General features: G+C 31.5%; 3 protein-coding genes and 1 pseudogene across 3 annotated transcripts; 2 read left to right on the top strand and 2 right to left on the bottom strand.

Moving 5' to 3' along the window:
• The first annotated feature begins 44 nt into the window (after nt 1-44).
• LOC108858856 (protein IQ-DOMAIN 5-like) lies at nt 45-3,036 on the top strand (annotated as a pseudogene).
• Nucleotides 3,037-11,756: 8,720 nt separating this feature from the next.
• LOC108863489 (36.4 kDa proline-rich protein) lies at nt 11,757-12,797 on the top strand. Its single transcript, XM_018637930.2, is given in 3 exon segments — nt 11,757-12,287; nt 12,290-12,313; nt 12,316-12,797. Coding segments are annotated over 3 exon segments (774 nt in total). The 5' UTR covers nt 11,757-11,806; the 3' UTR covers nt 12,585-12,797.
• A 1,343-nt stretch (nt 12,798-14,140) lies between these two features.
• LOC108861741 (putative cysteine-rich repeat secretory protein 13) lies at nt 14,141-16,930 on the bottom strand. The gene is made up of 2 exons (XM_018635687.2): nt 15,939-16,930; nt 14,141-15,250 (listed from the first exon to the last, which is right to left on the bottom strand). Exons 1-2 carry the CDS (start codon nt 16,275-16,277, stop codon nt 14,804-14,806), a joined length of 786 nt encoding a protein of 261 aa, XP_018491189.2. The 5' UTR covers nt 16,278-16,930; the 3' UTR covers nt 14,141-14,803.
• Nucleotides 16,931-20,580: 3,650 nt separating this feature from the next.
• Nucleotides 20,581-21,955, bottom strand: LOC108860103 (cysteine-rich repeat secretory protein 26-like). Its single transcript, XM_018634013.2, has 2 exons — nt 21,518-21,955; nt 20,581-21,095 (listed from the first exon to the last, which is right to left on the bottom strand). Exons 1-2 carry the CDS (start codon nt 21,854-21,856, stop codon nt 20,652-20,654), a joined length of 783 nt encoding a protein of 260 aa, XP_018489515.1. The 5' UTR covers nt 21,857-21,955; the 3' UTR covers nt 20,581-20,651.
• Nucleotides 21,956-26,487: the final 4,532 nt, after the last annotated feature.

Here is a 26,487-nt window from a genome sequence, read left to right as displayed (position 1 = left end):
TTATGAATCAAAGTAAATGCTTATGTCACAACGGGTTTTGTGTATTGCAAAATGGAGACTCTGTATTTGCTCAAGTTAGTTGTCACTCTGATATACTACTGTTGGTCTTATGGTTTCAGATGCGTTGTTTTGTATACGTTATTGTTGAACAGCCATGTTTCTGGCATCTCATTTTTCCCCTCATATTTGGAGGTTTTATGAAATGATCGTCAGTTCAAACAGGTTAATTAACTTCTACCTAGTTTCTGTTTATTTTTTTTGGCTATTAGCGTACCCTAGTAAATCATTCCAGAGAATTAAGTAACCCAATAAAAGATAAGTCACACTTTTGGTTTTCTTTGTATAGGACTATTACATAGGCTTGATTTCTTTCTCTGGGTACCTAGTGTTTGCCATCTAGCTAAGTAGACGTTGTCGATTGATGTTCTACACCCAGCCTTCAATGTTCCAAATGTATAAAAACAAATTATAAATTTTCAGGGTTCTGTGCAAACTGCACAATGTGGACTTGGACTTGCCTAGAACCACCATCCTTGTTATATACATACATCAACTACGTCTTAACATATTTTAAAGGGGAGTCTTATTATATATTCCCAGTTATTATCATATGTTGATAACTTAACCAAGGTACGCAGAGAAAGAAATCAAGCCTGCTGATGTAATATCCTGGTTCACTTAGCAACTCTTGTAACATTATTATCGGTATATATGTTAATAAAATGTGGGTTTGACAAAAAAAAGAACAAAATGAAAAATCAGAAACTAAACTGCTTGCCGTTTAACAGCTCAATAAACGCTGCCAACTACAAGTCACATGGGCGCAGTTTACTAGCAACCCTGACGGCGTGCAATCTATCCAATCATTCATTCTCGTATCTATCTGAGGAGAGGGAAACCAAACGACAAAAAAAGAAAATAAATCAAATTTTAAGCAATTCCTGTAATATTCCTTCAGCCAAATTTAGAGAGAGAAAGAGCAAAGAATGAGACTGTTTCGAGAGAGAGAGAGAGTAGACGCAAGAAAGACGGTCAGTGACTGAAGATCACACCCCTCTTCCGACATCTCATCGGCCGATCTTTCCTGTAAAAGTTCCTAACTTCGCCTCATCTCTCAAGTGTGTCTCTTCGTTTCTTAATTTGGAAGTTTGCTTATTTCCTTATTTAAAACAGCTGTTTGACTTATAGTGTTCCTCGCTGTACTTGTGGGATCCAAACATTGTCCGAAGAGTTTTGGTCAAACAAAAAAAAACATTGTCCGAAGAGTTTTGGTTAAACAAAATAGAAAGTACGTTTGTTTTTGAATAATTCAGTTGCTAACTGCAGTTTTGCAGGTTTGTCGTTATCATTGACGTAATGGGTGCCTCTGGGAGATGGATCAAAGCATTGGTTGGTTTCACCAAATCTGATAAGTCGAAGAAGGATGATAAAGTAAGTACACTAGATAATCTGTTTATCTTATATATTGGCTAAAGATTGTATAACAACTTTCATCTCTTGTGTTAGAGGACACATTGTGAGAAAACAAGCAGCTGTGACGCTTCGGTGCATGAAAGCTTTAGTAAGGGTCCAGGCTCGTGTACGTGCAAGACGTGTTCGGCTCTCCTTGGAAATTGAAACGGGTCAGCAGAGGCTTCAACAGCAGGTAACAGATGAAGCCCGAGTTCGAGAAATAGAGGTGATGTGATCATCACTTGCCTAAATACAACTTTTAATTTATTTTTATTTCTTTTGTTGAGAGAGTTCTGGTTTGTGTTGACATTGTCTTTATCAGGAAGGTTGGTGTGATAGCATTGGATCTGTTGAACAAATCCAAGCAAAGATACTAAAGAGGGCAGGAAGCTGCAGCTAAGCGTGAGAGGGCTATGGCTTATGCTTTGACTCTCACCAGGTTTTACTCACTCACAACCTCTATGCTAGTTCAGGATTATTCTTTCTCTTACATTTTTTTTTAACTTGGTGTCTTGTAGTGGCAAGCAGGAACTAGGCAGTTGTCTGCGCACAGTGGATTTCAACCTGACAGAAACAACTGGGGATGGAACTGGTTGGAAAGATGGATGGCTGTTCGTCCATGGGAGAGAATCGGTTTCTTGACAGTAGTAACCTCAGAGAAGATGCAAACTTAAACAATATGGAGCAGTCTGAGAATGTGAATAAAACACAGATGAAAAGTGCAAGCAGGATGCCAAACACTTGCACTCTTGGGAAGGCAACAGGGGCATCTCCGTCAGATAATGATTCTTCTTCACCTGGAGTATCTTCAAGCATTCCAGTGGTATCATCCGAGGCTAGGTCAAAGCTTGCTAAAGACGATCTTGCTGTTGAAGTTAGCTCAAGAAGACCTGGTGCTGCTCCAAGATCTCACAGCAATCCAAAGGAACGGTTATCTCTGCCAAACACTGGTCAGATCTCTTTCTCTAGGCCTAGGAAACTTCTTATAATGGTTAAGAGAATAGTCTCGGAATAGACATGGAACAAAGTCACATTTGATCTTTGAAAGATATGGTTGTATTTTTGATCTATTGTACTTTTAAGTCTAAATTGTGAAAATATTCTTGAGCAGGAAAATCCTTAGGATCACAGTCAGCTAAAGCCATCATCAGAGCAGGAAAACTCACGCAAACATCTGCGAAAAATCAGAGAAGACGCAACTCCTCAGACCCAATAAAACAAAGGCTTCTTGCATAGCCGCCCGAATCTCTCTCCCGCCGTATCCTGTACATACACACAGCTTCTGAGACACGATCTCATGGGATAACACAATGGGTTTCAGACTAGAGAGAATTGCTTGGTACATTGATCAAGAGGAGAACACTGTCGTATTGGTGTGTCTTGTGTTGTCTGTTATATATGGTTAGCCATCCTTTTTGTCCATGATTCTCTGTGGATTCCTTATATGGATTGGTAAGTATAGTTTTATTATTCAAGTAAGGTGTTTGGGGTATAAATAGTTTTTTTTTTCTTTTGTTGAGATAACTCATGGCTGCTCATGGCCCTCCCAATGTGATTATATGTAGATCCATTTTTTTTGTATTAGTTTTCATTTTAAATTGTGATAATACTATTATCAAAATAAGTCTATCACTTGGACTTGGTCTTTTTGAAAAGGCCATGTGATTAATAAGAGTGCATGGAAGAAACTGTCAACAAGTAAAGAGATACGTGAAAGAAGAAAGTCTAATACTTTATTTGTTGTTGTATTGTTTCACTTATGATCCCAAGATTCGCTTCTGTTAGCATACATTCACCTGCCTTCTTCACCAAGTCTTTTAAGAAACTCGTAGTCGTAGGCTTCATCAACGCGGTCTACTCTCCATAAAGTGTCTCTTATACAGCAACAGCGCTTATTCCAAGGCTGGACGCTATACATTGCTCTCATTTCCTCGAATATTTGAGAACTGAGACCATCCACTAGACCAGAAGAAACTTATATGACGGGCCGTGAAATCTAATTTAATGGGCTCATGTTTGCTTTGACTTCTTTGAGTCGGCTCAGGCTTTAACTGGGTTTCCATGTGGGACAAACCCAAATTTCCTCAAAAACCTTTTTTTGCTTAATATGTATTAACAACAAATAATTACTCTGCTTTTGTTCTCTTGTCAAGGAGTACAGAATGTATATGAAGATGTTTCGTTTGTGCTGAAAGTATATTTAAGAAATAGGGTGCATCTATTAAAACATGTGCGAGTTCCTTCAAACGATTTGTTTATTTAAAAGTTAGCTAAATCCAGAGTTAACTGTGATTTCCTTTCAGTTTTGACAAACTCGAAAACCAAAACCATTCGGCTAATCAACCTCCGTTTTATAAAGAAAAAAAATCTAAAGTCAGCAAAATTGATTTTTTATGTTTCAAGAGAATTCTAATTAAGAAAATATCTTAAAAATATGCCCATTTAACCAAAAAAAAATCTTTAAATGAATATTTTAAAAAATATATATATATATACACACATTACTATAATATATCAGTATTTTAATCTTGGGATACATATTTAAAGTATTTTATTTGTGATATTTTTCAGAAAAATGAAAAATGAAATTCTTATTTTTATTTTAATATTTGAGATATTCACCTTTAAATACTTTTAGTGGAGATGTAGACATGCGTAAATAAAATATCAGAACTATGATCGCTTTCTGATCCAATATATAGTGACCGACATAAGGAAAATCATAAAACGATTAACGATAATCGTTTTATGGCGTCTCGATTTTGTTCTCTTTTCTGCTGTCGACGGACCGACGTGTATTCAATATCAAAACCAATATCGCTTTCTTGGTCTTTTCTGCTGGTTATGAACCAACAACACGTCCTTACAAATAATACTCAAGTACGCAGACGACCACCAATTTTTTTTGGTTTACTTGGTTTTCGAATTATTGGGTTGTGAGAGGAAACAAAGAACCGATCAAGTGGTGCAGGGACACGCATGCGTGAATTTGAAATCCATTGTTCACAAGTATATATTGGAAAGGACAGATTTCTTGATTAATTTCATGATTTTTTTCATAAATATAGGGTTCATATCTCTTATATTGGTTTTGGACAGTAACAAACAAAAAAATTCCCGATTTACTTCGAAGGAATCAAATACCATAAGAGAAAAAAAGAGAGAATGTGTCTATATACTATAGACTATAATCTATACATATTCGGCCTAAATGATGGCTTAACTTGCTTTGACTATTTTGAGTCAACCCAAACTTAACTGTGTTTTCATGTGACACTGAAAATGTATAAACATCTACTCTGTATTTTTGTCAATGTTATTCTTGTTAGTAGTAAATAGTAATACATATCAATAGACATTAATATGTTTTTGTCCTGGACAAATGTTTAATATATGTGCCAGTTCATCCCAAGGAAATTTATTATTGCATAGTTAGCCAAAGATAGCATAATAAAGTTCAAATCCAGACAAAATGTAGCAGAAGATAAGTTAAAAAATGACGAGACATAATAAATTTTTCTTTGCACCTTCAATCGTGTCACAATACAGTTGAGTTCTGATATATTCCTGCCACCTGACTATAATATTCTGAGTATGTTACCGTCTTCTTGTGCGTCTTGAGTAGAGTTAGACAATTTTATTCGTTAAATTTGATTTGATTCGTTATTCGTTTCGATTCAATCTAAAATTCTGAATATTCATAAATTTTCGAAGCAAATAAAATATTAAAAATTAATATCCGTCAAAAACAAAGTAAATCACAAATATTAAAATTTTGAAAAGCGGATATCCGATCCGAACAATATATAAATACATGTAATCTTGAGTATGTTAAAAGTTTTAAATGTATAAAATTATAACATAATTATTCTAACATGTGATTTGACAAAAATAATTATATTCAATATTACTTATATAAAAGTATTATATAAAAAGAAGAGAAACAATTTATGACAATTATATTTTTTTCTTAAGTTTTATGTTATTATAATTGTTAACTAAGTTTAAAAATTTACAAAATAATTATAATTCACTACTTCTTTTAGTATTTATCTTATATATCATACACAAATATATTTTACAAAACAAATTTATAACAAACTTTTAATATTATTTCTATTAATCAAAACATATAAAATATCCGTAAGTATTCGTAAATATCCGCAAATATTTATTTATTTTCTAGATATCTATTTTTCTGAATATTCATATTTTTTCGAAGCAAAACAAATCGCAAAATTAGATATTCGTAACATACAAAATAAATCACAAATATCTTAAAAAATCAGATATCTGATCCGCGTCGAGGCTTAGTTTTTAGTTGCTAAGCGTTGGGAATTATTTATTAGACGTCTCCAAAATCAATAGTACTACTTAACTTAACAATAGAAAAATATAAAAAATTATAATACTAACTGAACCAGATTGAGTAAGAACTCGAAAATGGACAATTGACTCGAACTGAAGATAACCAGTACCGTCTTCAAACTAACCCGTCGAAGAGAGAGAAAGGGAATGTGAAACTGTGAAGAGGATACAAACCGAGAAAGAACTAGAATTTAGAACCCTAGTTTGAATGCATGCATTCACGATCTATGCTTGAAGTAGTATACCACTGGAATCAAAGCTGGATGATTCTGACTATTAGACCGGCTGATTATTTTTGGGAGATTAGAATGTCAAGACTTAACCGTGCTGCATGCTGTTGATATGAGAATCAATTTGTATTCACTATTGTGGAGGCGTTGTTTTCATAAGAGTAAACCGTTGACTGTCAAATCAGAAGGGTCAAGATCCTAGCCGTTTTCTTCCTTAGGATAATAATTGGAGGACATTGGAAGTCCCAGAGAAATGTTGGCTGGTTGAACCATAACTCTATAGTTTTTTATCGAATAGCTCTCTGTAGTTTTTTGCTAACCAAAGAGAAAAAGTTTGAGAAATCATACTCATTGTTTATCCAGTAATAACAATGGAACAACTTGGGATATGGGTGTCACTTCACTTATATTGGAGGGGGATTACAAAATTCTAATTGTATTTTGCAAGGAGAGAGTAATGACTTTAACATTGAATAACAAATAATCATTACAAAATTCTAGTTGTATTTTGCAAGGAGAGAGTATGACTTTAACATGGAATAACAAATAATCAAAAGTATCGTTTTCTCGTGTACATTTTTTTCTGCTGGTGATGGACTGACGTGTCCTTACGACCAAAACTCATGATGAGTACTCAGACCACATTTTAAAATAAAAACTTTTCCCCTTAAATTATGGTGGAGTCACATGCATGCATGAGATTCATTCAGCACGTCACATTATCCATTTCCCATTTTTGGGTTTAAAAGAAAATTAAATCCTAAAGTGACAGACTTCACGGGTTTACAATGTTTTTGCTACCCGCCAAATCCTACCCGCCACCTTGTGATGGCGTCTAAACTTTATTTTGTTTTCTTCACGTTTAATAAATCTGAAGGATATAAATATGGAAGTTTTTATTTCATAATTTTATCATACAAAGTAGGTTTATAACTATAATAATTATACACAGTTCTTGATAAAATGAATTTAAAAAAATAAACGACAATGTTTTTGCGATATTGTCAATATATAGATGTGAGAGTGAATATGGGAAAGAAATATTGTCAAAAAATAAACCTTTACGTCTCAAGCACAATGCGATTTTGTACAACTATCTTCTTCTTTTTTTTAGACAAAGAGGATTTTGTACGGCTTTTATTGACATTTTCTTAGACCATCTTCAATTCATATTTATTTCATCATTATATATATTTTTTTAAATAGAGAATCTCTATTACATAGATGAATTTGCTTCGATTATGCATTTTTAATAGAGTTCATCTATCTAAATATAGAAATAAAAAATAACATTTTTCTATATTTTCCTTTAAAATAGAACTCTATTATAGATGTATAAATTGAAGCAAATCTATCTCTATAATAAAGAATTCTATTTTATAATAGAGAATTCTATTTTTTTAAAAAAATATAAATATATGTGGGAGATCTTAGTAGCACCTGCGAATAATACGGTAAATTTACAGTTTTGTTATTTCAAACACAGTGAAAGTGTTAAAAAATTATCGTTTGAATTTTACCAATCATATACTAGATTTAGCTTTAATTAGTATATGTTGACCTATTTACACTATGAAATCATATTCTGAATCATCACTAGTATTAGAGTACTATAATATATTTTAACATTAATAATTAATATGAAAAAAATTCTAAAGAGAATCATCAATCAAGGACGTTATTCAATCATTTAAAGATCTGATAAAGGACGCCCATATCTCGTCTCCTTCAAAAGCGGGGGACAAAAACAAACTAATGAAAACGGTTTGGACAAATCACATGGATGCGTAATATATGCTCCATAGCCTAGATTGGTTATATGAAAATGTAAATGACCGAACGGCCGAAACACATTATGGAGCTGGGGGAGTACTGATTTCATCAATATAAACGAATACTTTTTAACATGTCATCTACCTACGAAATCCCAATAACTCGGACCTTGGCTCAAGATATATCGACTTATACTTTATCTAAACAGTTGAATACTTTATATCGTAGGTTTAAAACTGATCCCCCCCTATTTGAATAGGTAAATACATGAACTAAAACCCAAGAGTTCTGAACTTGCCTAATATCCTTCTCAAAAAGTGGACCTAAAACGGAAGGAACTAGAAAAAAAGAAGAGTAAGAAGGATGTCTTCAATTATATCTTGTCACTATAGAGGATGGGAGGTGTGTCTTAAGTCAAATAATGCTGACAAAATCCCTTTATAAATTGTCTAACCAGTGGCCATTACATTACGAAATCCTCTAGTTACTCCATACAGAAGGATTAGACATTTTATCCGTTAAATCTAATTCAATTTGTTATTCGTTTTGTTTAGATCTAAAAGATTAGATATAAGTAAATCTTCAAAGCAAATCAAATATTAAAATTAATATTCGTTAAAACAAAACAAATTACAAATACTATAAAATTTATAGACGGATATCAGCTCCGTTCCGACTTTTATACATAGATATATCTATGATTAAATATAAAGTTTTGAATCAATAACCATATATAATTATTACTTAACATATAACTTAATAAACTTATTTTAAATTACTTATAAAAATATTAAATTAAAAAAAGAATATAAAATCTTTTTACAGAACTACATTTTTCTAAAAACATTCGTTTTATAAGAAAAATTATTAAATTTTTACAATATATAGTTTCATTAATCGTTTACTTTATATATTTTTATATTTACACAAAAACTTTATTATTTTATTAGGTAACAGATTTATTATATTAAATTAGGAACATGACCTATTGATATAAATTTAATCCAACTATTTTAGTACAATTATTAAAACCTCTTACTAATCATTTTTAAAAAAAAATTAAACAAATATGATTACAAAGAAAAACACAGATATGAAATTTAAATTTCTAAAAAATGTAAAAAAAAATATACTCGCCGTAATCTAGTGTTTTAATAAATAAACTGGTATTATATTTCTGTATATACTTGTATTGAACAAAGTGGATAAAATATCCGTAATCTGTAAATATTCGTAAGTACCAATAATATTTTTGTATACCCGATTTTTACGAAGCAAAACAAATCAAAAAATCAGATATCCGTGAATTATAAAGCAAATCATACAAATACTGAAAATATGATACTATCCAGAGTCCAACATGTTTTCACTAGTACAAAATATGGATTTCCAATTTTTTTATAAAGAAAATCTATGCCAATAACATAACAAAGGTTTAATCTCGTGACTGTTTTTTTCTGGGCAAATTCGAGTGACTATTAAACTCTTATAAACTGGGCATTCTCTAAAATGGTATTAGGCTAGAGTACTAGAGCTTGGCAATATCGGAACATTTCCCTGATTTACGCCTTGATTTTAGATATTTGACCAACTGGATCTCAGGTTTATAAATAAGGTGGAATAAAAAGTAGAAGGCATATTTCGAAAAGCTAAGTTATACCCCTTATATGAAATATTGATCATTTTATGAATATATGTAATGGAAAAGCTTGGTGACAATAGCTTTTTGGAAGAAGAAAAAAAACATATTAGACGTACGATAATCGTGCCTACCTTTGCGAAAGTTTATGCTTTGGAATGTTTTTTTAATTGTTTTCAGGCCACAAAAATGATAGCTATGTCCTCTTACGCTAATTTTTATTTCGTACTATTTTTTTAGGTTTGAATTGGTAACCATTGAATTTAATGAAAAAATTAATAAAATAATAATAAATATTCAGTTGATGAAACGAAAAAACAGAAATAAATGAATTTGTGTTCATTTTATTCCTCAGAGAAGTTAGAGAAGGATTTTTTTCTTTGTAATCTTTTTCATCCATAAGAAAATGAGAGGAATAAAGTGGGACCCATGAATCTATAAACTAACAAAAAAATCAACATAAATGAAATAAAACTTGAGGAATGAAAAATTCACCATCATTTTTTTCCCTAAATTGTGGTCCCCAATTAAAGTCTTAATGTCCTTTAGTATTTTTGAAAATAAACAAAATAAATAGATTAACAAAAAAATTGAAAAAATAATAAGTACTAATGAAATACCTATATCAATTCGGTGATTGTTTTTTCTAGTTCTAAAAATGTTAAAATAATAATTTCATATTCTATTCTACAAAGTAGAAAATGAAATCTACTTTTTCAAAAGATCTAATATGTTTACGTAAATAATAGTAATCTAAAAATATTTGGAAAACATATTCCACATTTAACCTATTGTTTTAAAATCTGTATAAATCAAAATTTACACATTACTATAAATCTAAAACTTGTAAAAATTGGAATTTACACATTTACTATAAATTTTAAAACTAGTAGAAATCGATTTTAAATATGTTTTATGTATTCTACATATAGTAAGCTCCGAAAAATATGGGAAGAAAATATTTGGAAATATTTAGTTTCCTTATTTTTACTAATTTTTTTAAAGAAAAATGTGATTTAAAAAAAACGTGATTTAAAAAAGATCAATTTAGAAAAAATAAAAAGGAAATTTTGATTTTAGAGAAAAAATTTGATTTAGAAAAAAAGAAAAACATGACTTTAAAAATGTATTTTAAAAACCTTTTGGATTGTTAATATTCTTTTAAAAAATATTTTAGTTAAAAATATATTTTAATATTTAGCAATTGTTTTGTTAATTGTAATTTTGAACTTTTAATTGAAACTAAGGGGAGTATTGATATTTTGAAAAAAATTAGTCTAATAAGATATAAAGTATATGAAATTAGTCTAATAAAACATATTTATCAAAAAAAAAGATATTTATCATTTTTTCGCCTAAAAACTATTTTTTCTAAATGCTCTGGAATGTTGACAATTCTATCTTCGGTGTCTATATTTAAGTTTGAAAGATCTACTTAATAGATAATTTAAAGAAACAGAAGTTGATCGACTATTGATTTAGAGCTATCCGGTGCTGGTTTGTTCCCCCAATGACACAATCACAGTCTGGATGCAATCGAGTTGCCGCTGCGCTAACACATTATAATATAATTATAAATGTTTCTTACTTTTACAACCAGAAATTTCATGGTTTTGGGCCAATTATCATATTTTCTTTTAAGAAATTTTTTCTTGTGGATGGACAAAGCATGAATTTTCTTTTCTAATCATAATATTTTTTCTTGGATTCAGACTAACAATGTATATATCCGTAGATATAGAAAAACTCAGAGGGAGAAGGATAGAATAAATGATTTGGCAGAAACCTTGCGAGGAGTAGTGTTTGCTTCTGACAGTAACTTACTAAATCTTTTTTTTTGTAATTTTTTTTTTAATCTGGTTGAATCCAGGAGAGTCGCAAATTTGCAGATGGACTCTTTCTCCAAAGCATTCAAATAGATCATAAAGCATGGACTCATATCCGCATTAGTGGGAGGATCGAACCTGAAACATGTTAGCGTTCCAGACCTGTTTTACTGCCACTTGATCATAAGGCCCGTTCAACTTACAAAAAAAATAAAGCTTGTTTCTGTATCTCTTCACATAGGTTCATTCACAATAGAGTTTCTATGAAAGTATATAACGAATGTTGTGCTATTTTTTTTACAACTACTAACTAAGTGACTTAGCACGTGCTACAAAATCTAGATTTCAAAACAAAAACAAAAAAATGAAATTCAGTTTCAATAATCTAGTCACAAAATGCTTGCAATATTTGAGAATTATATATAGAAAATATAATTTAATATTTTTCTATAAAATGATACATTCTTATATCTTTCTTACTCACTCCGTTGGGTAAACCACACCCTCATACTAGAAAAATGGGGTCTCGTACACAAAACCTCTCTTTTCTTATCCTCCTCCTCCTTGGCTTTCTTGCCGTCTCCTTCGCTTGCGACTGTAGTCCTCCTAAACCATCACCTCACCCCCACAAACCGCCAAAACATCCCAGCAAACCGCCTAAACCACCGGCAGTAAAACCTCCCAAACCACCCACCGTCAAACCACACCCACACCCTAAACCCCCTACCAAACCGCCCACTGTCAAACCACACCCACACCCACATCCGAAACCCCCTACCAAACCTCATCCCACCCCGAAACCACCCACGAAACCGCCCACCGTTAAACCCCCTCCGTCCACCCCTAAACCGCCCACGAAACCGCCAACTGTTAAACCACCTCCGTCCACCCCTAAACCACCCACTCATAAGCCTCCACCCGTCGTAACGCCGCCATCTCCGTGCCCACCGCCACCGCCATCACCGTGTCCACCGCCACCTGTTGTAACGCCACCAAGCCCACGGTCGTAACACCACCAAATCCACCAAGCCAGAGACTTGCCCAATCGACACGTTGAAGCTAGGCGCTTGTGTGGACGTTCTTGGAGGTTTGATTCACATCGGGCTTGGTAAAGGGTACGCTAAAGAAAAGTGTTGTCCGGTTTTGGGAGGTTTAGTTGACCTAGACGCAGCCGTTTGCTTATGTACCACCATTAAAGCCAAACTTCTCAACATCAACCTTATCATCCCAATTGCTCTTGAGGTTCTTGTCGCGTGTGGAAAGACTCCACCGCCTGGCTTCAAATGTCCAGCTTGATTTATGAAGAGTCTTCCGAAGCTTTTGTTTCTGTAGAATGTGTTGGTTTGATGATCTCTTTTGACGAGAGGTTAATTTGTGTGTGTGGTACCTTTTATCACTTGTTTCATTTGATACAATAAAATGGTTTATTTGTGTGTTTCATGTTGTACTTTTAGTAAGAAGAAAACTGTGAAACGGTAACTTTTTCTAAATATTAAACAAGTTTGTATCTGCGTAAGCTTATTCTGTTTTATGTACATACGTTAAAGAAATGTGATACAGACTAGCCATGCACATTGCAGTAATGCAAATGTGATTACGCCCCCCCCCCCCCCCCCCCCAACATACCACAAGGTCCACAACCTAGCTACTGAGTACTGACCAGTGACCAAGTACATGTGTTTTAATATAGTTGTATATAACACACTTATATCTAACAAATTTATCATATACTTCAACCAAAAAAATAAAATAAATATATGATACTTCTTTCTCCGGAGTAAATTAATAAATAAGTTAATTTTAACCAAACATATATCACAATAGCTCAGGTGATTATTACAATATGTAATTCATGTATTAAAAAGTTCTGGAAAAGTAAGTCTTAAACTGTGGAGATCATTTTTTCTTTAGCGCCTTACCAGATTTCAGTAAAAACAAAGGAAAAACTTCTAAAGCAATCTTTACTAGAGAGTTCTCAAAACAACTTTCTCTATATATACATAAAATTCATATTTTATCAAGATTATCTCAAAAACATAAACATTAACATACTCATATTTTATCTAATTAAAATGTCTATAAGTCTTCTATATTTGAGACTGTCTTCAGTTATATAGAAGAAGAATAAAATATTGGTGACAAAACTGTTGGACACATCACACAAAGTTACCATAGATAATAAATTAACAAAAAAAAAACCAAAAAGAAATCAGAAGTTAATATACTGGGCTTGAATTATTATTGGGCTTTCCCTCTATCTAATAGTACGTGTGCTGGATCAATTAAGATCCAATAAAGAACAGAAAGAAAGGTTTTTGTTTTGTCTTGGCGAACAAGCTAGCTCACATCTCACTTTTCGTCTAGCAAAATCAAAGAGCGAAGAAGCGACTTAACGCAATTCCTGTCAGGTATCTTCGTTTCTCATGTGAATTTTGAGTTGCTAGATCTGTCTTTAGCTTTGTCTTTGTCTCTATTGTAGAAACGTTTCCAAGATTAGCTGAGTTAACTCGCCAAGTCTGTAGCTTCTTGTTTAGGACAGTGTTTCATTGCTTCTTGTTTGTCGGAAAGACCAATCCAATTGTTGTTTTTTGTTTGTGGGTTTAGGCTGCTAAAACATGTCTCGGAGAGTGTTTTTCCTTTTTACAGGATGGGACAAGAACTATGGGTTTCAGTTGTATATGAGTGATCGGATCCTAGTAGGAACTATGGTGGTTGGAAAGCTGCAGCTGTTGGAGCAAACAATCAGACTGCTCAGTCTATTCTGAAAAAGAAAGACTATAAGGTTGGTGCAACTAGAGAAGAGAGGGTTGAGCTTTCGTTGAAGCTTGAGCTTGCTGAGGTGTTTTCGACTCCTTCAGGGAATGTTAAGTATCATGTCCACTCGCCTGACTCGCTCACCAAGCTGTTGCTGAAGCAGGGTGTGAGTCAACCCGCTTCTGAAACATGTTAAGATAGATGGGCTTCACACTTAAAACCAATTGGTGATTAGTGGAGTGGCTCATCTATCTTATATATTGCTTAAGATCATTTCCAATACCCGATGTGGGACTTATGTCCCTAATACGCCCCCTCGAGATGATGGCTCTTTGAACGTCAATCTCGAAATGTTTGGGCAAGGATCGATGGACTGACTTTGGACTGGATCGATAATGGATCGGGTTGGACTGCGTGGATCGGGCTCTGATACCATGTTAAGATAAATGGGCTTCACACTTAAAACCAATTGGTGATTAGTGGAGTGGCTCATCTATCTTATATATTGCTTAAGATCCTTTCCAATACCCGATGTGGGACTTATGTCCCTAATAAAACATACTGAGCACGAAACTATGTCCGAGTCTCTCCGTTAGTTCTCTGTGACTCTGTTTCAGAACTTTTTATTAGAATAAAAGAAGAGAAGCTCTCCGTACATACTGGTGTGTTATATAAAATGAACCACAAAGAGGATAACAGTTTTTATTCACTGATATAGCACTTATTCAAACATCAAGCAAAGAGCTCCCATCAAACAGTCTTTAAGTTCTAAGAAAAGGGTAAATCTCAAACCTTGCATTACAGCTTCTACACATATATCTAACTCCTTGTTTTCCATCGCCGCAGAACGGATGATACAAGACAAGCCAATCTAGACACACATCGCATCCATTCTCAGATAACTCGTACGTACACTGCATCATTCCATAAAGCTTCGTTGTCCCCATCATCATCGTCTCTCCCGTTGCGTACAGTGCCCCCTTGCTGTTGTTGCCTGACTTGCTGGCTTCAGACATTAGCTTTTTGGCGAAATCCTGCTTTCTCTTATCGAACATCTTCTTATCTCCGCTCAAGTCCTTTGGGTTGGTCGTACATAAATAATTATCGTAGAGGACTCTGGTGTCATCGGCACTGTATGTAGAAATATCTAGAGTGCATTGGTCATACCATATTGTTCCTGCTTTGTTTCTCGGACATTTCTTACGAAGCTGTCATACATATAACCACACAACGAAGAATACTGCATTAACTATATTACGTATATGTAACACATATTTTTTTGTTTTCTACCAGCCCTAAAAGTGTATCAGATTATGTCAGTTAAACCTTCTACGTAGAGTATAAGAATTGTCATCAAACTCGGATATGATATCTTATTTTTAAGGAACATAAACATTTAAAAATAATTTTAAGAACTTTCTCATAATATATTTGGTAATTTATTTCATGTACTTCCTCTGTTTCAAAATAATTATAAGTATTTTAGCAAGAGTTTTTATATATATTAATAAAACATATTAAATATTTATTATAAACGCATAAGCTTTATAGTTTTTTTATTTTTCATAATTTTAAACCTGTAATGATTAATAAATATAATCAATTTTTCTGAATTTAAATTTTTTTTTTGTAAACTTTTTTGAAGTTTAAAATTACTCATTATTAGTTGACAAAACATATATTGAAAATATAAAAAATGATTAAAACCAAATTCTAAAACATCTATCTTTTTGGAACAGGAAGGAGTATATAATTTTAAATATTTTTTGAGGTGAAGCCGATGTTTTACTGAGGTATATTAGTAATTACTGGCCCTAATTTTCATATGTATATATAATCTATTATATATCTCAGTGTGTGCGTACTTGACTGCTAATAATATAATAGTGATGTTACCCCAGAGAGGGCTTCGGCGAGGCAAGAGTGACACTTGGGCCCGTAGGAGTCGCCACGACATTGGAGCATGACGAAGGCGGTATCAGGAGGTATATTTTTGTAGGGTCTATCCATATTGGAGTCAAGGGCGAAACCTTTGTGCAGACTAGAGGCGGATATGTTTTTGAGGACAATGTTGAGATTTTTCTCGAACACACTCCCTGGCTTGTATTTGCCTTGGGTGTTGTTGCATGCGTGGTGGAGATACTCATTGGTAATGTTGAGGGAAGAAACGCTGGATATAAGGAGTTGAATGGCCACCGCGGCCAAGATAGGGACCGATCCAAAAATTAAAGGCATTGTTTGTAATCTTTGAGAAGTGGAGATGTTTATATAAGAGACTTTGTGAGAATTTAAGATTTGAAGTGATTATGATTCCTTTTTTCTTGTACTTTGTTTACCTTAAACAAATTCGTTCCACCATCTTCGTTTCTATATAGAAGAAATTTTTTAGTCTAAGAGAGGAGAGTGATTGATAACTTAGTATATGCGGCGAGAGAACAGGGCTGATGGAAAAAGTCAAAGTTGGACAATTTAAATTTTTTAGAACCATACGTTGTCAACCTGAAATAAAAGGCAATAGTAATTTATTATGAAACTAAATGTTACGAAACTACAAGCTTCGGACAGAAGTGGATCAAGAGAAGAGCAGATCTGAGGACATTCCTTTTAAACCTGCAAAACGAAAGAAAGGAGATCTACCAAAAAAACAACTAGAGGCAAAATCCTCACAAACGCAAGGATCTGACAATAGAAAACTCAAATCGAAGTAATATTTGTGCAAACAAGACAACCGAAGAAGCTAAGAAGAGAGACCAAAAGAGGAAAGAAAAGTCAAAATTGATCAGAGAAAGATTTAGCTACCGAATGAAGCAAAAAGAGAAACAGAGAATTTTGACAAAAAAAAAAGAGAAACAGAGAACTTGACTCAAGATATTACAAAAGTTTGCTATTTATATAAAGGGCAATTCTCTCATCCTTGTTAATTTTTTCTCACCAAAAGAACTAGAAAAGAGAAATGATCAAATTGTTTACTTTTATTTTTTAATAAATTTCCCTTGTCACAACACGTAAATTGCATGTGTCTATATTCAGTCCTCTTTTACTTCGACTAAGAATGTATATTTTTCTATAGTTTAGATAATAACTAAAATATAAATATGTCAATATCAACAAAAAAATACCTATTTTAGGCGAGTTGTGATACAAGGAATTAATTATCTATGATCTTTATTTACCACTAGATATGAGCCTGTTGCGTTGCAACGGTTTTGTTTGATGTTTTAATTTAATAGAAAACATAAAATAATAATCATTTTATTATAGTTTTATGATTGTTTGCATATGTTGTGTGAGATTTATTTTATAACTAAAAATAATTTTCGTTCAAGTTAAAATTTGTATTTTATAATAATGGTACATAGATGAATTGTTATCAACTTTCTACTTGGTTTAGAAAAAAAATTATACTTAAATTTTTCAATTGAACCCAACCTAAAATAAAAAATTGAATGAAAAATAAGAAAAATTGAAAGTCGAAGAATAACGCCAATCAAGTAAATGATAACATTATACATTTTCTTATGTACTAATCTAATGTTTTATTAAATAAGTTTTAAAATTTTATTTTGCTAGAATTTTTTAAAAAAGGAAAAATTTCTATTTTATAAATATCCTTTTTATTTACAATTAAAAATAAAAAAACAGTATTAAATTCGCCTTTACATTTTTGATTAGGATTTTAGAAATAGAAAATTACTGTTATATAACCTTATACAATTATTTTGTCTTTAGAATTTTAGAAATAAATAAATTGCTATAAAATAATTATTTCTAGTTACTAATAAGTAATTTTAAAATTACTCTTTTACAATTTCTATCAATACTAATTCTACACTTCTTTTTTAAATTAATAATTTTTAGTATCATGTTCATCTTCAATAACTTAATAAATTTAGATAGTACCTTGTTCGAAAGTCGGAAACTGAATCAAAATCATTGTTCAATAAGAATTTTGTTCCAGATGATGCCGACAAATAAATTTCATCTTCATATGTATTCACCAAAACACTTGTCATGATAAGAACAATATTTTTACTTTCCACATCACGATATTTATCTTCAAATAATTCTGCTTGTTCAGCTCATAGTGTTGCTTGTATCTCAATTCCTCTGTTTAAGATAAAATATTTAATGTAAAAGAGAAATAAAAAATAAAAAAACGAAATTGATTAATAGAATTGAAATTGATTAATACAATTGAAACTGAAATATACCTTCCTAACAATAAAGTTAGAATAACTCTTCGGAGGATAGGTTTAGTCCGACTACGAACATCTGATTTCTCCATGTTCTTGATATATCCGATCACATTTGTAACAAAATCATGTTATATAATAGGATTATTTCAAGGAAAATTAATTAAAAATAGGCAATAGGTTGAAAGAAAGATACAAAAGGGGAGATATATAAAGAAATAACTAACCAAAAGAATCTTACCATATAAATCGTATGTTGAGTCTTTCACGTGGTCTAAATCTTAATAATTTCATAATCAAAAATTTTCAGACGGTATCTGAGGTATTTGTTGAAATTTATGATCTGAAACTCTGTAGTTTCAATTGCAATCTTGCACATTAAAATTGCAGATTTCAATGACGGCTCCTTCACGTAATCCTTCTCCAAACTTTTCAATAAGAGAATGATGCACATAACCTGGAATAGTATTTTCCTATATAATAACAAATTATTTTTAATAATAAAATAATATAAGATTTAAACTAAAAAAGTTAAAAAAAATTAACCTTCTCATCGAGTAGGAGAAAATTCATTCCCATAAGCTCATTATTCTTATTTAAATTTCTTGCCTCCCACTTTCTAGAGTTAAATAACTTGCTCAAACCATTCTTTCTTGAAAATTCCTGGTAAATAGTCATAATAAATAAGCATAGTTGAAACACACAGAAATAATAAGCATAGCATCGTCACCCAACACAACATAAATAAACATATTATATAAGCATAATCACAACTAAAAGTCATAAAAATAGGACGAACACAACAATAACCATAATCACAACTAAACGTATTAAAGAAGAACATGCCAAGTTTGGGATATAAAACCTAACCTTGTATATTTCTTGAAGCAACGCTTATTTTTGGTTGTCTGAACAAATATGAGAGAGCTTAGTTCTATATATAGATGTGAATAATCATTTTTCCTCTTGGGTTATGATCTTTTTAATTAGGGTTTGAATTCAGTAAAATTAACATTAAACACTCTTTCACTTTTAAAAAAAAGGAAAATTAGCATTTAATATTTCTTTACAGTTGTTTTTTTATTATTTATTTCTCTCATAGTTATCTTTACTTTTTATTTATTTTTACTTTTTTTTTAAATCGCTTTTATATGTAAATATTTTTTTTTGGGTTATGAGCTTCTTAATTAGGATTTTAATACAGAAAAATTAGCATTAAAAAGTCTTTTACATTTTTCTTTTCTATATAATAATATATTTTTTTGGTTTATGACATTTTTAACTAAGATTGAATAAAGAAAATTAGCATTAATCAGTCTTTTACATTTTTTGGTTTATAATAATTGTTTTTAAATCGTTTTTAAATGACAATTTTTTTTGGTTATGACCTTTTAATTATGATTTGAATAAAGGAAATTTAGCATTATTTAATATTTTTAACAGTTGTTTTTTATTTCTTTCATAGTTATCTTTACTTTATTTTACTTTTACTTTTAAAATCTTTTCATATGTAAATAATTTTTTTTTGGGTTATGAACTTCTTAGTTGTGATTTGAATACAGGAAAATTAGCATTAAAAAGTCTTTTAAATTTTTCTTTTTTATATAATAAGATTTTTTTGGTTAATGACCTTTTTAACTAAGATTTAATAAAAGAAAATTAGCATTAATCAGTCTTTTACATTTTTGGCTAATAATAATTGTTTTTTTGTAAATCGTTTTTAAATGACAATTTTTTTGTTATGACCTTTTAAATTAGGATTTGAATAAAGGAAAATTATCATTTTTAAACAGTCTTTTAAATATTTTGGTTTAATCTTAAAAAAAAATAAGATTGATATTATTTACTCTTATATATTTTAACACATGTCACAATCTTAAAGTTATAATTGCCACGTGTCGCAATCGTGTTAATTAGTAACTTTGAAGAACCAAACTTTATATAATAAGATTAATAAAAAGGTACAAATACAAAACGTGAGAATATATCACATCGAGCCTTTGTTAAAAACCGTGTTCGAAATTACGCTACGCGCAAATAAGCTGTTAAAATCATGCCTACAAATTACCAAAAACCCTGGAAGTACTCGAAGAATACACCTAATTTTGAATATAATTTAATATATTTATAATATATTTAATTAATTTTAAATATGATGACACAAGTTCTTAAACGTAATTATATAACATTTTATAGATAATTTTAAACAGTCTTTTTTTATTTGTCAAACATTTAGATTAGAGTTTGTTTGATACGAATAAAGAAGCATGTTGCCACAAAAATAAAATGAAAGAAGAGATCAGCTCTCCATGCATGCTGTTGAGTTATATAAAACAAACCACAAAGAGGAGAACACTTTTTATTTCCTGATATAGCACTTATTCAAACATCAAACAAAGGGCTCCCACAAACAGTCTTAAGTTCTAAGAAAAGGGTAAAGCTCAAATCTTGCATTACAGCTTCTACACAAATATCTAACTCCTTGTTTTTCATGGCCGCAGAATGGACGCTCATTGATAAGCCAATCTAGACACACAAAGCAACCGTTCCCAGATAACTCGTCCGTACATTGCATCATTCCATAAAGCTTCTTTCTCTCGATCATCATCTCCCCCGTTGCGTACACTGGCCTCTTCCCGTCTTTGCCCAACTTTTTGACTTCAGACAATAGCTTTTTGGTGAAAGCGCTCTTCTTCTTATCGAACATCTCCGTATCTCCGCTCAGGTCCTTTGGGTTCTCCATACATAAATAATTATCGTAAAGGATTCTGGTGTCACCGGAATTGTATGTAGCAATATCCAGAGTGCATTGGTCGTACCATATTGTTGCTGCTCTGTTTCTCGGACATTTCTTGCGAAGCTGTCATATATATAACCACACAACCATAAATTAGAATATTGCATTTATAACTATATTACGTATATAATACATATTTTTGTTTTCTACCAGCCTGAAAAGTGTATCAGATTATGTCAGTTAAACCTTCTACGTAGAGTATAAGAATTGTCATCAAAGTTGGATATATGAGATTTTGGGGAACATTAAACATTTTATAAGAATTTTAATAATTTTTTTCATAATATATTTTGTAATTTATTTCTGTATACTATATGACTTCTAATATTTTTTGAGTTAAGGCCAATGTTTACCGAGGTATATTAGTAATTACTGGCCCTAATTGTCATATATATATAATCTATTATATATCTCAGTGTGTTCGCATGCCCATTTGTATATGTTCATACTTGACTGCTAATAATATAATAGTGAAGTGATGTTACCCCAGAGAGGGCTTTGGCGAGGCAAGAGTGACACTTAGGCCCGTAGGAGTCGCCACGACATTGGAGCATGACGAAGACGGCGGCAGGAGGTATAAATTTGTAGGGTCTATCCATATTGGACTCAAGGGCGTAACCGTTGCGCAGATCAAAGGTGGATATGTTTTTGAGGACAATGTTGAGATTTTTTTCGAACACACCCCCTGGCACGTATTTCCCTTGGGTGTTGTTGCATGCGTGGTGGAGATACTCATTGGTAATGTTGAGGGACGAAACACTGGATATAAGGAGTTGAATGGCCACCGCAGCCAAGATAGGGACCGATCCAAAAATTAAAGGCATTGTTTGTGATCTTTGAGGAGTGGAGATGTTTATATAAGAGGCTTTGATGAGAATTTTAGATTTGAAGTGATTATGATTCCTTTTTTCTTGTACTTTGTTTACCTTAAACAAATTCGTTTCATCATCTTAATTAGTCTTTATATATAATAAATGTTTTAGTCTTAGAGGAGATCAGTGGTATGAACTTAGTATATGCGGCGAGAGAACAGGGCTGATGGAAAAAGTCAAAGTTGGACAATTTAACTTTTATAGAACCATACGTTGTCAACCTGAAATAGAAGGCAATAGTAATTTATTACGAAACTATAACGCACGGCCGAAACCCACAAAGCTTCGGACAGAAGTGGATCAAGAGAAGAGCAGATCTGAGGACCTTACTTTTAAACCTGCAAAACTAAAGAAACCAGATCTACCAAAATCCTCACAAAAGTAAGGATCTGACAATAGAAAATTCAAATCCAAGTAACACTTGTGCAAAGACGACACGCGAAGAAGCTAAGAAGAGAGACTAAAAGAGGAAGGAAAAGTCAAAATTTATCAGAGAAAAATATTGTTACCAAATGAAAGCAAAGAGAGAAACAGAGAACTTGAAACGTAAAGGAGAAGAAGTGTCTGAATATTACTGTCTTATTTCTTGCAGACTCAAGATTTTACAGAAGTTTGATACTTGTATAAAAGAACAGAAACCCTACGAGCCTCTACTGAATGACTCAGTTTGAATCACAGCTCAACAATTCGAATCTATTTTGCAGGTCTGGCTTGTGAGGTTCTGGTTTAAGCTTTTCACTAATGACTTTATTCTTGTTCACTTTCTGTCTTGTAGCCGTTGCAGAAGTGATTACTGTAATGGACTTCTCTTCTTCTATTTGTTCACTTGTGTCGATGGGCTTTTCTTCCTCTATTCTTTGACACAAGCTCATTGTCTTCTTTTGTGCTGACCCAACATGCTTCTCTCTTCGCACTTTGTTCATTGTTGTTGCCTTTGGCTTTACACCGAAGAGAGTACAGAAGCTTCTTTCCTATGGTAACTTAGGAGAAAAAATGTAAGTGTAGTAGCGACTGAGATTTAGATGAAGAAATATAATTCTTTGAAGTGTTTATGTACTACTCATGAAGTAATATATGAAGTATATTAAGAAGTGTTACATAAAGCGAAGTTGTAATTGACTTGGAGACTGGAGTTGGAGGCCGATCTAAAACGAAAGTAGAGGTTACTTGAAGGTTAAGCAAGCAAAAATTTACCTAGGAAATTGCAAAATTATTAAGGGAAGATTTTCAAGATTTTATACAAGGTTAAAAAATATTCCATAAAAAAGATATAATACTATATTTTCTTTGAAAAGTTGGTTAGAGGAGGCACTAAATCTTCTAGTATAAGTAGAGACAGGTGAACCTTGTATTTGGCGCCACTTTAAACAGAGAAAGAGATCAATTATAAGAGTTTTTGCACTTTCGATTGGTATTAGAGCGAGTTACCAAATTCACTGGTGAGATCATGAAAGCAAGTGGAATGATATAGTACAACAGGAAGCATGGTGGTTGATATGAAGCACTCATCGCATAACTTTCATCAGTAATGGGTATGACAATCAATTCCCCCAACTATCTCATCTTCAATTTGGATTCTTCACCTCCTCTGTTAAACGATGTTGGTGTATAAATATTGCTTCTGAGGTATATCACAGTTTTTCATCTCCCAATCTCACGATACCTCTCCTAATTTAAGCTTCTTGCTATGGAAAATTCTCAAATTCAACTTTTCTGGCCGATACTAGCAGTTTTTGATGACCCGTCATCTTTTCTTCTATGAGTTTCACAATGTCAAGAAAGGAGGGGAGTTGATAGGGGTTGACATGGTCTTGCTTGACGACAAGGTACTGATTATCTACCTAATAACCTTTAATCTGCTGTTGCTTCCAAAATCGCCAACTTCAATAACCTTAAATTCAAAATTCTTTTTAAATTGGCAGTCACACTTACTTTGAAGATCCATCACCGCAAATAGTATAATCACTTTCAAAAATTATTGAGTGCAGGAACTGTGTACGAAAACACATGCTGCTAGAGGCAATATCCCCTTCAAGTTTCCAGCGCTACGGTCTGCATACGATTCACTAAACACACCAAATTTGTCATCAAGGATTTAGGCCGGTAGCAAATTTACAAAGAACTCTTTGGAGTGAGAAACTGTCTGAGAGGGAAAGAGGGTAAGATGGAGAAAAATTTGGTTGATGTTGTGCTTCTGAGGACTGGTTAGATGATTATACAGGATATGTCGATTCTTGGAATACTTAAGTACACAAGCTTCTGATCATGCAGCTCTATGTGCCTGTCAAGTTCTTTCTTTTGTTTAAGGTGAACATCATTGGAGGTGCAGAGATGTATAAGTTCATCAAAGAGACTACTAATCACCACAGGGTGAAGTTCATAGATTTTGAATGTGGTCTGGTGGTTACGTTATTGTTTGTCTTTATATTTCTAAATATTGGTATTCTGTCTTGGATGATGGCTTAAAGCTTCTGATCTGTCTTTTCGCTTAATGAACTCTAGAGTCTAGGGACATTCAATAATTTACTGCTTCAGTTATAAGTGTTTACTGTTTTGCGTTACATTTTGATTTATGCCTTTTTGCACGCAGGTGACTTGTCAAAAATAAAATCTATAGGTAATGCACACTACATGATTCAAAGTTCTCTTTATAATTTTGGCTGACTCATAAGCTATCTCGCTATGTTTTCTGCTAGCAGCATACCATATATATAATTTATGATTAATGTCACTGAGAAGCATCAGGGAAGGAAACCTTGCTGCGACAATATTGGATTGATAAAAATCCATAGATATGCAAGCTCATGAATTTCATTCTAATCAAATGGTAGTCACTGCTAGAGAATTATCCATTTATCCCCAAACCTGCACGTATTGATTTAGTTATTCCAATTTACAAGTTTGTTACAACGCGTATAATGTTTTTTTCTAAATCTACACATCACTATTTTTTAATATAACACATCTTCCCATAAAAATCATTAATAAGTTGGAAGGAAATATCTGGGGATAAAATCATGAAGAGTGAAGACTATATGTATCCTTTAAAATATGGTAAATCAAACTATAGAAAAGCTCCAAAAGAAAAGAAAATATTACATTTAAAAAAATAAAATAAAAAATATTTTCAAATAACTTTTTACTTTGTGATGAAAATCAAAAATTAAACATTCATTAATTTCACATTTACTTTTAGTATCTATTAAGTCACCTCTTTCTCTCCACAACAAAATATTGAACAAGTTAAATTACAATTTACATAGAAAAATATTTCTCGAACCAATAAAAATATTTAGCTTTATCAGATCAAATAATTATAAACAATAAAAATATTGCAGTAGGTAAATAAAATTAATTGAAAAAACATCTTAAACATTAGTAAAACTTATAAGAAAAATAATTCAGTGTTCAATTATTTTAAAAACATAAATCAACAACATATAAATTTTAAGTCATAGAATATCTATTTTCATTATTATTATCGTTTGCATTCTAATAATTTAAATTTCATTTTATAATTATATTTTCTTCAAAACGATAAATATACATTATATATAATAGATTAAATGAAAATTAAACTTATATAAGAAAACTCGGGCGTAGCCCGAGAAAATCACTAGTCTATCTATATAAATAAAATCAATTTTTTTCTCTCTTCACATGAATCCATCTAAGCAAGTGGTGCATCAAAAATTGACACTTCATCATCTATTTTTTTTTAAATACCACATTTTCCATTTTCTTATTATTTGGCCCAAATATTTAATGAATTATTTAATAGTTCATAAAATTTTGTTCTAGTCATCTCCTAATTATGTATTTTCCGTAACAACATCATCTACAACTAAGCTATGTCATTTAATATTTAAATCTAAAATATAAATATGTTTTAAAAAATCTTAAATATCTTATTCAATAATTAGATATTTAAACATATAGCATATTATTGACATATTTTACTAAATAATAATTTGGTTATACTAATATATTTTAAATATATAAATTAGATTTTTTTTCTTTCTTGATAGTTCATTATTTATGTGTATATTACATCATTTAACTTTACCTATTTTTAATTATATATACATTTGCATATGTTTAAATTAGTAAGAGACGTCTTTCATCATTTCAACAACTTATGTACATAAAATAAAGAAATATAAAAAGATATTTGTAATTTTTATAACTTAAGCTGAATCTAGTTCACCATATATTACTTTTACAATTAAAAAATTTATTACAATAATTAAATAATAAAAAGAAAATTGTTTTTCTTTAATAAGAAACAAATATGGTAAATTTATTAAGCATATAACATAATATATATATATATATATAATATATATATATTATATATAATACAACCAATGATTACAAAAAGTAATTGAATAAATAATATACTCACTAATAATATTATAAAATTAAATAATAATATTTGCTTAAAAAACCTTAACAAGTCTAGATGATATTGTTTTTTCTGATAAATGTTTTAAAAATATGTAAATTTTAAAAAGTAACATGTTAAGCTATCAACGTAATCTGAAATATTATAGTAAAAATTCAGTTTCACATTATTTAATCAG

This window comes from Raphanus sativus, chromosome 5 (assembly GCF_000801105.2).
Source record: "Raphanus sativus cultivar WK10039 chromosome 5, ASM80110v3, whole genome shotgun sequence".
Lineage (NCBI taxonomy): Eukaryota > Viridiplantae > Streptophyta > Magnoliopsida > Brassicales > Brassicaceae > Raphanus > Raphanus sativus.
Note: the sequence above shows the minus strand (reverse complement) of the source record. Positions and strands in the feature narration are given on the sequence as shown.

What these genes read in the sequence shown, in the direction of transcription:
- LOC108861741 (XM_018635687.2), bottom strand. Translation starts at nt 16,277, where the DNA reads ATGCCTTTAATTTTTGGATCGGTCCCTATCTTGGCCGCGGTGGCCATT. An exon ending in TCGCCGAAGCCCTCTCTGGG is followed by an intron (nt 15,251 to 15,938) that starts GTAACATCACTA and finishes TATGTATGACAG; the next exon opens with CTTCGTAAGAAATGTCCGAG.
- LOC108860103 (XM_018634013.2), bottom strand. Translation starts at nt 21,856, where the DNA reads ATGCCTTTAATTTTTGGATCGGTCCCTATCTTGGCTGCGGTGGCCATT. An exon ending in TCGCCAAAGCCCTCTCTGGG is followed by an intron (nt 21,096 to 21,517) that starts GTAACATCACTT and finishes TATATATGACAG; the next exon opens with CTTCGCAAGAAATGTCCGAG.